The 13,278-nt window shown below is 33.1% G+C and overlaps 1 protein-coding gene across 1 annotated transcript in view; it reads right to left on the reverse strand.

Moving 5' to 3' along the window:
• LAMA2 (laminin subunit alpha 2) overlaps positions 1-13,278 on the reverse strand; it is a 603,358-nt gene that overhangs the window by 312,605 nt on the left and 277,475 nt on the right. The window contains exon 10 of the mRNA XM_060029982.1: positions 5,702-5,862. Coding sequence (XP_059885965.1) covers positions 5,702-5,862 — 161 coding nt within the window. The remainder of the gene's footprint in view (positions 1-5,701; positions 5,863-13,278) is intronic.

Raw genomic sequence — 13,278 nt, forward strand, 5'->3', positions numbered from 1 at the left:
TAGAAAGAGGTTGATGACTCAAGAAATTAAGCAAGGCTGGAAGACAGTGGCTGAAGCTCAAGAATATTCTGGCGAGGTAAACCAAGGTCAGATCACATCATTTTGTGCGTCAGTAAGAACTTAATGTAAAGTGCAATAATAAACGCAAAGCAAAACAAGATGAAAATACAGATTTTGATTTCTAGTCTTTTACTTCACTGTTTATCTTTCCATTATGACTTTGATAAAAATAAAAGCACATGTTCCTACCTAGATCAATGTCTATTTATATTATTTATCAGAGCCTGCAATCCAACTGACTTTGGATACATAATATGATGCCAAACTTCAAAAGAGCCAATTTTTAGCATGTAGTACTTAAAATGAACAAATACCAAGAGTCAGAACAGTATTTACATTTACTTGATTTGTCATATATCTGAGATTGTCTTATCTCTTGTAATTTACCAGAAGAGAGAGGAATTTTCAAAATTTTAATAATGCATAACAATTAGTGAATATTTTTGTGTTGCATTGTTTTCATATTTTGAAATATAATTAGGATGGGGTGCTCAGTAATATCATTATTTAAAGAAGGATATAACAGAAAATCTTATGTGTAGAGGTAATAGTATTTGACAGTGTATTAAGTGAGAAATTTTGTTCACCTCTTTTTAAATCAGGAAATCCTTTTTTTCCTTCAATTAGAGAAAGTTTAAATCTGGAATTATTTTAAAGCATTAGAAAAGTACATATAATATGATAATTATCCACTACCCACAACCTAGAGGCAAAAAATATGAATGTTTTCCCAAGTGTGCTTCAGTTATATTTTTAAAGAAATAAAACTTAAGCACATTTGAATCTCACTTCTCTCACTGCGCTTCTATCCTATTCCTTTCCCTCTTTCTCTAGAGTTAACTATTATTCTGAAATTAGTACACATAATATCAGTGTATTTACATTTTTAAAATTTATATTTGTGTGCTCACAGAATGTTTTATGTTTTACAACTTTACATAAATGATAACATAATGGCATTTTTTTCCTTCACTTCACCTGAAATTTATCAGTGTTTTTACACATAAGACCTATTTCACTCACTCGAGTTGTTTCTTGTACCAGATTACATGAATATATTATAATTTATTTTTTCTTCTTTATGGATATTTAGATTTTTCCTAATTTTCATTATAACAAGTAAGTCTATGTTGAACATCTTGTACATGCTTTTATATGTCTCTTTATACATGTTATATAAGATTCTTTTGGGGTAAACATCTAGATATTGAGTTGCTGGCTGACAGGTTTTTAATATCTTTAATGATACTAGATAATGCCATATTGGCCTCCTAAGTAGTGGTACTAATTCATCCTAATAACAGCATTTCCATTTCTCCAGATTTTCACCAGCACTTGATATTAGCAGCTATCTCCCAATTTTAAATATTACTTTATGGTCTTCAACAATCTTTTAAAAAATACCTGTACTTGAGACATTTATTTCTAAGCACCACATAGTTTTGTTACTATTCTAAATATTTTTATTACATTTCCTAATTGGTTATCACTAGTGTATAGAAATGCTACTGCTTTTTATAAACTGATTCCTGTATTCTGCAATCCAGTGAAACTCTTCTGGGTTCAAAATTCTTTGACTAAAGTACATATATTCTGAGAAGTTTTTTCAGTGAAGTTGGACTATTAGTGGGAAACACAATAATCTGATATTTGTCTCTAGTTTTAATATTTTTCTCTTTGTCTTGACTAGTGGGCAGGGTTTCTACTATAAGACCTGCTGGTGGTCTTTTTTTTTTTTTATCTTCTTCAAAGGATGTATAATTTTAATTCTATATAATTCTTTACTCCTTCATTATTTCTTGAATATTGTTTCTCCCCAATTTCATCTAATCTCTTCTTTGGCCAGTCCTGCTAAATTTTATGTTGTTCTTTTATCATTCTATCAGCCATGCCACTTAGCATCTCACACTTTTATTTCTTTATCTCCCTATGACAATTTACAAGTAATTTCCTCCATTGTGTATTTCTGATTCTCTATCCAGCAGTTTCTAATCTCTTGTTCAACCCATTTACTGAATTTTAAATTTCAATGACTACATATATTTTTATTTCTAGAAGTAAACTACAGTAATGTTTTTCCACACCTGCGTATTCTTTTAATATAGTGCCCTATTTTGTGTTGTTTTTTCCTATTTTTTCTTTCTTTGTTCTTTTATTTTCTAGTCATATTTTTATGACTGTACATTTTCTACATATTTTATTCTATTATTGATATTATAAAATTATGATTACATATTTTGTTTATATAATTTTTTTAGACTATCCTATTTTTTTTTAGTTTTTAGTGTACAAATATTCTGAATTTTATGGCTTCTGATTCCCTTTTGTAGTTATTTTCCTTTTGTGCAGTATACTGCTTTCCAGTGAGCTCACTGTCAGTTAAGGCTATACTTTCTTTCCTGTGGAAATACCATTTGCTTGACTTGTTGAAGAATTCTAGCACAGAAAGGGAGAATAAAACTGACCCCATTCCCATGTGGCACACAGGTTTGAGGGTTTGACAATGCACTATTTTTACTCACCTAGAGCCCCAAAGGAAAGAGAATGTTTTCTATGCCACTCCTAGCTTGCAGGTGCAATTTTCTCGTGCCTGTTTGTTTCACTGCCAGGGGACATTTCTAGAGTCTAAGCTTAAGTGAATTCAGTTCCAATTTCCCTCAGTGAGTCCAAATCCTAGTGTCAAGTCTCAGAAAAGCCATTAAAACTCTAAACTTTAACCCCCATCTTAGGACTATGACCAGTCTCCCACCCCCCACCCCACCCCCCAATGACCTTAATTGCACAGTTTTGCTTGAGTTTATGCTTAACTCAGACTTCCCTCTTTGGTTTAACATCTAGGAAATTCCCTTTCTTTCCTGAATCTACGTGATTGCAAATTTATTTGCTCTGTTTTATCCAGAATACTTGTATTTGAAATGGCAGAAATGGGAAAAGCGGTGTCAACTTTTCTCAGTACTGCATTTTAATAGAATGTTAGTCATTTAAAATTTATAATAGAAATAAATTTAGGCCCAAGACTTTATGACAAAGTACTTTCTTAAAATGTTTACAAACTTCAGTAAATTTTTTTTTTAAAGAAATTATGGAAAACTGTTATATATTATAGTGAAAAAGAATAAATGTGCAAATGTTTACTGGTTAGTAGACATTTTGGAGATGAACGCTTTTACAGATATCACTTTACCTGAATTTAAGTCTCTAGTATCTTAGCTTCTCAATAATGTTTTACCTGTTAAATAGCATTTGATATATGTTGTTTTGAATAATCAACTGACAATCCTATGTCAAATCACGTTTTTGTTAAACAGGCATATAATTCATGACTTTTAAAATTATGTAGATATCTACTGAGACTTGCTTTCTGCAAGTTTTTATCCCAAAAAACATTTAGTTTATAAGAACTTATAGTAATCTATTTAAAATATCACATAGTTGAAGGGTAACTCTTTTCATGATGCTAGTTACTTAATTTTTCATTCTGTTTTATGATTTCTTAATTGCTTATTGTTGTGTTTTAATTGTCTATGTAGAGCTTCAAGTGACTTTGTAGAAGGCGTTTTTCTTATTAGGATCATAATCACTCTTAGTGCAATATTGAGGCAGGCAGAGAGCAGGTGGTGGCTCGAGGAACTATCCCTCAGATCTCTGCTAATGGCGACAACTCTCCTGTTCTAGCCTTTCTCTATATATTTTTCAAGGAAAATGAATGGGGTCTGCCTCCTTTATGTGTTTCTCTTTCCTCGCAAAAATACTGGGCATCTCCCTTCTATATATAGTATGTGTGTAACAATATTCCCTTTCTCTTTTTTTCTTATAATTTTTTTTTAATTCATTTTTGGCCGCTTTGGGTCTTCATTGCTGCGCGCAGGCTTTCTCTAGCTGCAGCGAGTGGGGGCTACTCTTCGTTGCGGTGTGCAGGCTTCTCATTGTGGTGGCTTCTCTTGTTGCGGAGCACGGGCTCTAGGCATGTGGGTTCAGTAATTGTGGCTAGTGGGTTCTAGAGTGCAGGCTCAGTAGTTGTGGTGCACAGGCTTAGTTGCACCACGGCATGTGGGATCTTCCTGGACCAGGGCTCGAACACGTGTCCCCTGCATTGGCAGGCAGATTCTTAACCACTGCACCACCAGGGAAGCCCCCTTTCTTTTTTGTCCGGTTTGATTTCCTATATTCTAGAGACTTAGGAGGTTTCTCTTCCATTTTAAGCACAGCTGTGTCTGTACTTTATTTGAGCAAGTGGTAAAGGTTAGAGATTTCTGTGGAGTTTTGGAAAAGGAATAAATCACGCACAGGAAATATATTTGGTAAATATTAGAGAAGATGCATTAAGAGCCTCTAGGATCGCCCCAAAAGACATACAGGATGAAGATAGGTGGTGTCCTTTAAAAAGTGATCACCCACAGACCACTCCAGTCTTGATCTACAAGTGTAAGTCTCCATTTCTGATAATATTAGAATAAGAGGTACTAAATCTAGTTAATTTACTATATTTCAGTACACGGCAACTCTTTACCATGGACTGTACACTTTCTGCCTGTTTATATGGACAGGAGTTTTATTGTTTCAGTGGTCCAAGATAGGTACCTAAATTATCCTTGATAAAACATATACTTATTATATAAATATTATAGTATTTAGCTTCCTATTTCAGACATTCCTGTCCCAATAAATGAACACTCAACATCAATACTAATATTTACTTCTTATTTTATGGTCTAACGTTTGTATACATATGCACACTCATATAACAACTATCAGCATATAATTTATAGCTGCCTAGAGAAGACTAATGAATTACTAAAGGAAATATTCTTAATAAGATTCCACCTATGTTTGAGAACAAAGAAAAAAAGAAGTAACATTTATTTTTACATCAGTATGGAGTGCTAACTTTTTCAATGGAGTGGCTATTTTCTCAGCTAATATAGCTAACACTGTCTGATCTGAACGTTTTGGAACTGATTACTATAGCTAAAGGAAATCAGTTTTATCAGTTTAGACTTGGGCTCGCCTCTATGTTTCCCCTATGTGTATAAGCTGCAGGTGTAATATATCCCTTGGTGTTAACACGATTATCTGAGTGTATACAACAAATAAAGTTGCAATTTCTGAAAGTACTCTTGGGAGGAAATATTGAGCATTTAATCAATTCCACTAGGGTTTCTCACATTATTTGGTAATTAAACAGAGGATTTTGAACATGGTATTTTCAGACCTATCTGGGTTCAAATTCAGAAGATTATTTAAAAATCTAGAATAAAACCCTTGACAGAATTATTTTCAGAATTAGATACAAAGCTAAAGTAGTTTTGAGTGTACAGTAGATTTAAAGGATTGCTAGTTTTACTGTTGTGTATTTTAAAATTAACAGACTAGATAGGTAGTGGGGGAAACCTGTTTTGTTATAAAATAACACATTCTCAAGGTGACTTATCTTCTGTATTTGTAGGTTTTTAGACAAATGGCATGTGTCTTGCTGCAGTGAACCTGGTTCTAAAGACACTTAACAGGAATGCCACCAATAGAATAGAGAATGGAGATTTACAGACGTTCCAATTGCTTAATGCCTGCAGATATATGAGAGAAACCAAGAAAAATGACCTTTGCTCTAAACAGTGGGACATTACTAGAATAAACAACATACCTTGCAGTTACAGGGTCCAAAACAAGGGTCCTCATTTGTGCTCCCTGCACCACTGCAATTACAGGGTTTGCAGTCTGGGTAGCCAGTGTAGCCCCTGGCACACCGATCACAGCTCACCCCTCCGAAGCCAGGTTTGCAATGACAGGACCCAGGTGCCAGACCTAATGGTAGATGAGACACATATCAATATTTTCTAACTGACTCATAACCCCCCTCAGACTATCACAAGATGGGAAAGTGCCTTGGGCATAAAAATATACTACTTGAAAAAAAAACCTAACAACAATCATCTAAGTACAACATCACTAAGTACAACAAAGAAAAAGACTAAGGGTGTTCAACCTAAATGTCCATCGACAAATGAATGGATAAAGAAGATGTGGTACATATATAAAATGGAATATTACTCAGCCATAAAAAGAATGAAATAATGTCATTTGCAACAACATGGGTACAATTAGAGATTATCATACTAAGTGAAGTAAGTCAGAAAGAGAAAGACAAATACCATATGATATCACTTACATGTGGAATCTAAAATATGTCATAAATGAACTTATCTACCAAACAGAAACAGACTCATAGACCTAGAGAACAGATTTGTGGTTGCCAAGCGACAGAGGGTTGGGGGAAGGATGGACTGCGAGTTTGGGATTAGCAGATGCAAACTATTTATATAGAGAATGGATAAACAACAAGGTCCTACTGTATAGCACAGGGAACTATATTTAATATCCTGTGATAAACCATAATATAAAGGAACATGAAAAGGAATGTATATATATATCTATAACTGAATCACTTGGCTGTGATTTACACAACATTGTAAATCAACTATACTTCAATAAAGTAAATTTTTAAAAGAGACTGAGGGTGTTCATGGGAATACATATTTGGGGGATAAAAAGGAATAGAGGAGGGAAATAATAGCCATTTAAGTTTGCTTATTTTAAATAGAGAAATGCAAGAGACAATTTTTTTTCTTGTCTTTGATTAGAAAAATAGAAAAAAAACACATGAAAGAATACAAGTTATTGACCTTCAAAATCTGGAAAAATATAAGAGCAAATCAGTAAAATATAGTCCACTCAAAAAACAAAAGAAGGGAGAAAAAAGCAAGGAAACATTATGCTGAGAAAACATAAAACAATGACAGAAAGAGTGACAAACATACATACTAACAATACATAAGTTAGTCTTACTCTTTTGATTAAAAATATGTGCATGTAATGTTCACAAGAAATAGACAAAATGACAAGAAATATTAAAAATAAAAGAAGGTAAATATACATTAGGAAAGCATATAGAAAATTAAAAACAGTTGTAGTAATATTAATGATGGCCAAAGTAGAATTCAATTAAAATAAATTCAATAGAACAAGCTCTCTGTTTACATTACTAAAGGTACAATAAAAACATAATTTAAGTTATTATATTTATGCTCCAAATAAGCACTAATTAGAAGTACAAAAAAATATAGACAATGAAAGATACTGGAAATCAAAGGAAAATTGCCCCAAAATCAATGGCTGAGAATGACATTAACCTACCAACTTCAAATATTTACACATGAATTAGTAAAAAGCAAAACACAAAAATTTGAATAATCTAATAATGTTGAATTATATATTAAATGGCATATAAATATTTATTGTAGCTTATCATTAACTAATCCACAAAAATGTTCAATTTCTCAAAGCAGAAATTATTTAAGGCTTATTTTCTTAACATAAATTGCTACTTCTATATTTGTAACAAATGCTACATTAAATTAGGATTAAATTAATTATGAATATCAAACATGAAGATAGAATTTTATGCAAAACTCAGACACTCTAAAAATTAATAAATATTTCTTCCTAATAACTCTTAGGTTAAAAAGAAAATCCAGACTTTAATTGCAGATCAAATAGTTTTTTAAATAGAATATAAAAGCAGTAAGAAAGGAACTTAGCAATGTTCATTGGATGTTGAAAAACTGAAGCCAAACTTTTAGGTTTAAATATTCCAAAATTTTAAAAAATGTAAATAAATTAAAACTTAATTCATGTAATTATCAAAAAATTTTAAAAAACAAAATGAACACCTGGGAAAGAAGGTAAATTTGAAACATAAACAAAAAGAAAAGGGAGCAAAAAAAGGAAACTTAGACAAAGCTGATTAAGGATATCAAAAGAGGACAAATGATGAAAGAATTCCCACAAAAATATTTCAGTACCAGTTAGTTTTTACAGTGTTTTCAAAGTTTGAAACTCTTATGGAGCATATAAAAAACAGAGAGATATGTAATTCAGTTTATTAAGCTAGTGAATACATGATATAAAAATCTAACAAAGATAATCCAAAATAAACATAACGACTAATATTTAAATAGCATTTATTTTATGCTAGGTATTACAATTTGCTTACATACTACATATATGCAAATTGAGTTAACATTCAAAATAACAATATGAGGTAGACCCTATTATCTTCCCCGCTTTACAGATGAGGAAACTAAGACACAGAGAAATTTAGTGATTTGCCAAGGTAGCACAGCTGGCAGGAGTCAGAGCCAGGAACAAGTTAACATATGAATCCAGATAAGAAAATCCTAAATAAAGTAAACACCAAGCTGAACCCTAAAGTACTGTAAATTAAAAGGACCTTCCATGATGACCTAGTAGAATTTATTTTGGTAATATAAATACCTCATTTTATTTCACTGTTTTATTGTGCTCTGCAGATATTTTGTTTTTTACACATGGATGGTTTGCCCCTGCATTGAGCACATTTACTGGCACCATTTTTCCCACAGCATCTGCTTACTTTGTGTCTCTGTGCCACATTTGGATAATCCTCCCAATGTTTCAAACTTTTTCATTATTATTATATTTGTTATGGTGATCTGTGATCAGAGCTTTGATGTTACTATTATAATTGTTTTGGGGCACCACTAACCACACACACATAAAACAGCAAACTTTATCTATAAATGTTGAGTGTGTTCTGACTGCTCACAGACTGGCCATTTCCCATCTCTCTCCCTCTCCTCAGGTCTCCCTGTTCCCTCAAACACAATATTTAAATTAGGCCAATTAATAACTCTACAGTGGCCTCTAAGTGCTCAAGTGAAAGGAAGAGTTGCATGTCTCTCACTTTAAATCAAAAGCTAGAAATAATTAAGCTTAGTGAGAAAGGCATGTCAAAAGCCGAAATAAGGTCTAAAGCTAGTCCTCTTTCACCAGTTAGCCAAGTTGTGAATGCAAAGGAAAAGTTCTTGAAGGAAACTAGAAGTGCTACTCCAGTGAACACACAAATGTTAAGAAAGTGAAACAGCCTTATTGCTGATATGGAGAAAGTTCTATTGGTCTGGATAGAAGATCAAACCAGCCACAACCTTCCCTTAAGCCAAAGCCTAATCCAAAGCTAGGCCCTAACTCTCTTCAATTCTATAAAGGCTGAGAGAGGTGAGGAAGCTACAGAAAAGTTTGAAGCTAGGAGAAGTTGGTTCATGAGGCTTAAGGAAAGAAGCCGTCTCCATAACATAAATGTGTCAGGTGAGGCAGCAACTGCTGATGAAGCAGCTGCATCAAGTTATCCAGAAGATCTAACTAAGATAATTCATGAAGGTGGGGACACTAAACAACAGATTTTCAGTGTAGATGAAACAGGCAACTATTGGAAGAAGATGCCATCTAGGACTTTTATAGCTAGAGAGGAGAAGTCAACACCTGGCTTCAAATCTTCAAAGGACAGGCTGACTCTCTTGTTGGGGCTAATGCAGCTGGTGACTTTAAGATGAAGTCAATGCTCATTTACCATTCCAAAAATCCCAGGGCCCTTAAGACTTATACTAAATCTACTCTACTTGGATGATAGCACATCTGTTTAAGATGGTTTATTGAATATTTTAAGCCCACTGTTGAGAACTATTGCTCAAAAAAAAAGAGACTCATTTCAAAATATTACTGATCATCTTGACAACGAACCTGGTCACCCAAGAGCTCTGATGGAGATGTACAATGAAATTCATGTTGTTTCCCTGCCTGCTAACACAACATCTATTCTGTAGCCCATGGATCAAGAAGTAATTTTGACTTTCAAGTCTTATCATTAAAAATATGTATTTCCTAAGGTTACAGCTGCCATAGACAGTGATTCTGCTGATGGATCTGAGAAAAGTCAATTGAAAACCTTCTGGAAAGGATTCCCCATTCTAGATGCCATTAAGAACATTTGAGATTCATGGGAAGAGGCCAAAATATCAACATTAACAGGAGTTGGAAAGGAGTTGATTCCAACCCTCATGGATAACTTTGAAGGGTTCAACACTTCAGTGCAGAAAGTCACTGCAGATGTGGTAGAAATAGCAAGAGAAATAGAATTAGAAGTGGAGCCTGAAGATGGAACTGCATTGCCACAACCTCATGTTATATTTTAATGAATGAGGAGTTGCCTCTTCTGGATGGGCAAAGAAAGTGATTCCTTGAGATGGATTCTACTCCTGGTGAAGATGCTGTGAAGACTATTGAACTAACAACAAAGAATTTAAAATATTACATAAACTTAGTTGATAAAGCAGCCACAGGGTTTAAGAAGATTGACTCCAAATTTGAAAGAAGTTCTACTGTGCGTAAAATACTATCAAATAGCATTACATGCTACAGAGAAATCGTTCATGAAAGGAAGAATCAATCGACGTGGCAAACTTCACTGGTGTCTTATATTAAGAAATTACTGCAGCCATCCCAGCCTTCAGCAGCCACCACCCTGATCTGTCAGCCACCATTGACATCAAGGTAAGACCCTCCACCAGCAAAAAATTGCAACTCACTACAGGCGCAGATGATGGTTAGCATTTTTTAGCAAGGAAGTACTTTTTTAATTAAGGTATTGTGTTTTTAGACATAATGCTATTACACACTTAAGAGACTACAGTATAGTGTAAACATAACTTATATGCACTGGGTAATCAAAAATTAGTGTGACGTGCTTTATTACAGTGGTCTGGAACTGAACTTGCAATATCTCTGAGATATGCCTGTATCGTTTAACATTAATACATTTATTTTTTTAAATCATATGTTTAAGTCAAATGGAAAAGAAATCCGTTCAATAAAGGTTGCAGATGCATTCCCCCAAATTAATATTTGTTTCTGATGTTAAAATCTCCAGACCTTGATACCAAATGTAGAAATACTGTAAGTAATAAACAATGTCTATTAATGTTTGTTTCTGGAAATATTATGAAGTAAATGTCCATAAAGACTTCCTTGTTCAGAACACTTGACTATGCAGGATGAAATTAAAGATAGACAGTTAGCAGAGAGAGATATATATAAAATGGTTGTGCTGTTATGAAATAGAGAAACCCCTTGGAGATCAGAAACTAAAAAAATTACTTTCTAGAGTGGTAAGCCAGTCCTTAAACCAGTGTCTTTCCTGAAGTTGACTAATTCTGATTAACTAGTCTAGAGCATGGAGCATGGTTTTATGGAACAAAAGACAATTTCTAGGTACTACTCAAGTTAGGAGGACATATCAGAGAACTTTACATATAAACTCAAGACTCCTGAAAGGGTAAACTAGAAAATACACAGGTATGTGTGCACACACACACACACACACACACAATCATGAAACACACAAGAAAACAAGGCCCTGATAAAGACTTAGCAGAAAAATCAAACTACAGAATCAAATAGATAGCAGAGAATACTGGTAACAGATACAAATTAAAAAATAAACATAGAGCTGTCCTGTCTTATCTGCGGTTTCACTTTCTATGGTTTCAGTTAACCTATGGTCAAACACAGTCGAAAAATATTAAATGGAAAATTCCAGAAACAGACAATTCATTAGTTTAACATCAAGTGCCATTCTGAGTACAGTGATGAAATCTTGCACCATCCCACTCTATCCTGCCCAGGATGTGAATCATCCCTTTTGGCAGCATATCTCATCCCACTGGTCACTTAGTAGCCATATTGGTTTTCAGGTTGACTGTCAAGGTTTTGCAGTGCTTGCGTTCAAGTAACCCTTATTTTACTTAATAATGGCCCCCAAATATGAGTAGTGATACTGGCAATTCAGATATGCCAAAGAGAAGCCATGAAATGCTTCCTTTAAGTGAAAAGGTGAAATTTTTCAACTTAAGAAAGACAAACTGTATGCTAAGGTTGTTAAGGTCTACCATAAGAACAAATCTTCTATGAAATTGTGAAGAAGGAAAAAGAAATTTGTGATAGTTTTGCTGTTGCACCTCAAATTGTAAAAGTTTTGACCACAGGGCATGATAAGTGTTTGGTTAAGATGAAAAAGGCATGGAATTTGTACAAAAAGATATTTTGAGAGAGAAAGACCACATTCACATAACTTTATTATAGTATATTGCTATAACTTTTATTTTATTATTAGTTGTTGTTACTCTTGCTGTGTCTAATTTATAAATTAAACTTTATCATAGGTATGTCTGTATAGGAAAAAAACATCATATATGCAGGGTTTGGTACCATCTGCAGTTTCAGGCATCCACTGGGAATCTTGAAACATACCCCCAGGGATAAGGGGGGACTGTATTTAAATGTTTAAAAAAACAAAAATAATATTAAATATAGGTGAATTAAAAGAGACTATCAGAAAAACAAAACGCAGTTAGAAAATTTTCTTATAAAATATACCAAAATAAATTCCAGATGGATTAAAGAATTAAGTATCATAAAAAGAAATCAAGTGGTCAAGATGAAAGTGGTCAAAGGTACAAACTTCCAGTTATAAGATAAATAAGTACAAGGGATGTAATGTACAACCTGATTAATATAATGAACTCTGCTGTATGTTACACATGAAAGTTGTTAACAGAGTAGATCCTAAGAGTTCTCATCACAAGAAAAATTTTTTTCCTTTTTCTTTTATTTTGTATCTATACGAGATGATGAACGTTCACTAAACTTATTGTGGTAATCATTTCATGAAGTATGAAAGTCAAATCATTACACTGAACACCTTAAACAGTGTTGTATGTCAATTATATTTCAATAAAACTGGAAGAATAAAAGGAAATAAAAACTAAAGAAATAAATAATTTGTGTAAACTTGGAGTAGATAAGAATTTTAGGATTATAAAGGCATGTAAGAAATCCAATAGAAAAATATTGCTATGTATAATAATTTTAGCATGTCATTATTATAGCTAAAGTGGGTTTTCTAAATTTTCATAGGTTATTATATAAAAATTTTAAAATTATATACATTAAAAATTCTTATCTATAATAATGAGACACAAAGAAAATCTAGGAATTGTTCATAACAAATACGACATACTATTAGAGCTCTTACAAATCTATGGAGGGAAAAAAACAACCTTACACCAAAAAGAAAATTAAGGAAACAGAAAATTCACACACAAAATATTTGTTTTTCTCTAGCAATCAGGTTAATGCCAATGAGATAGTGAACATCATTTCTCATGATCTGGTTATTCATTCTGACTAAGAAATCCAAATCATTAGACTACATCTGAGACTGTTTCCTAAAGAGATCATCAGACTAAACAGGAAGAGAAAAATGTATCATGGTTATATGTCTAATTATTC

Source organism: Delphinus delphis, chromosome 14 (assembly GCF_949987515.2).
Source record: "Delphinus delphis chromosome 14, mDelDel1.2, whole genome shotgun sequence".
NCBI classification, from domain to species: domain Eukaryota; kingdom Metazoa; phylum Chordata; class Mammalia; order Artiodactyla; family Delphinidae; genus Delphinus; species Delphinus delphis.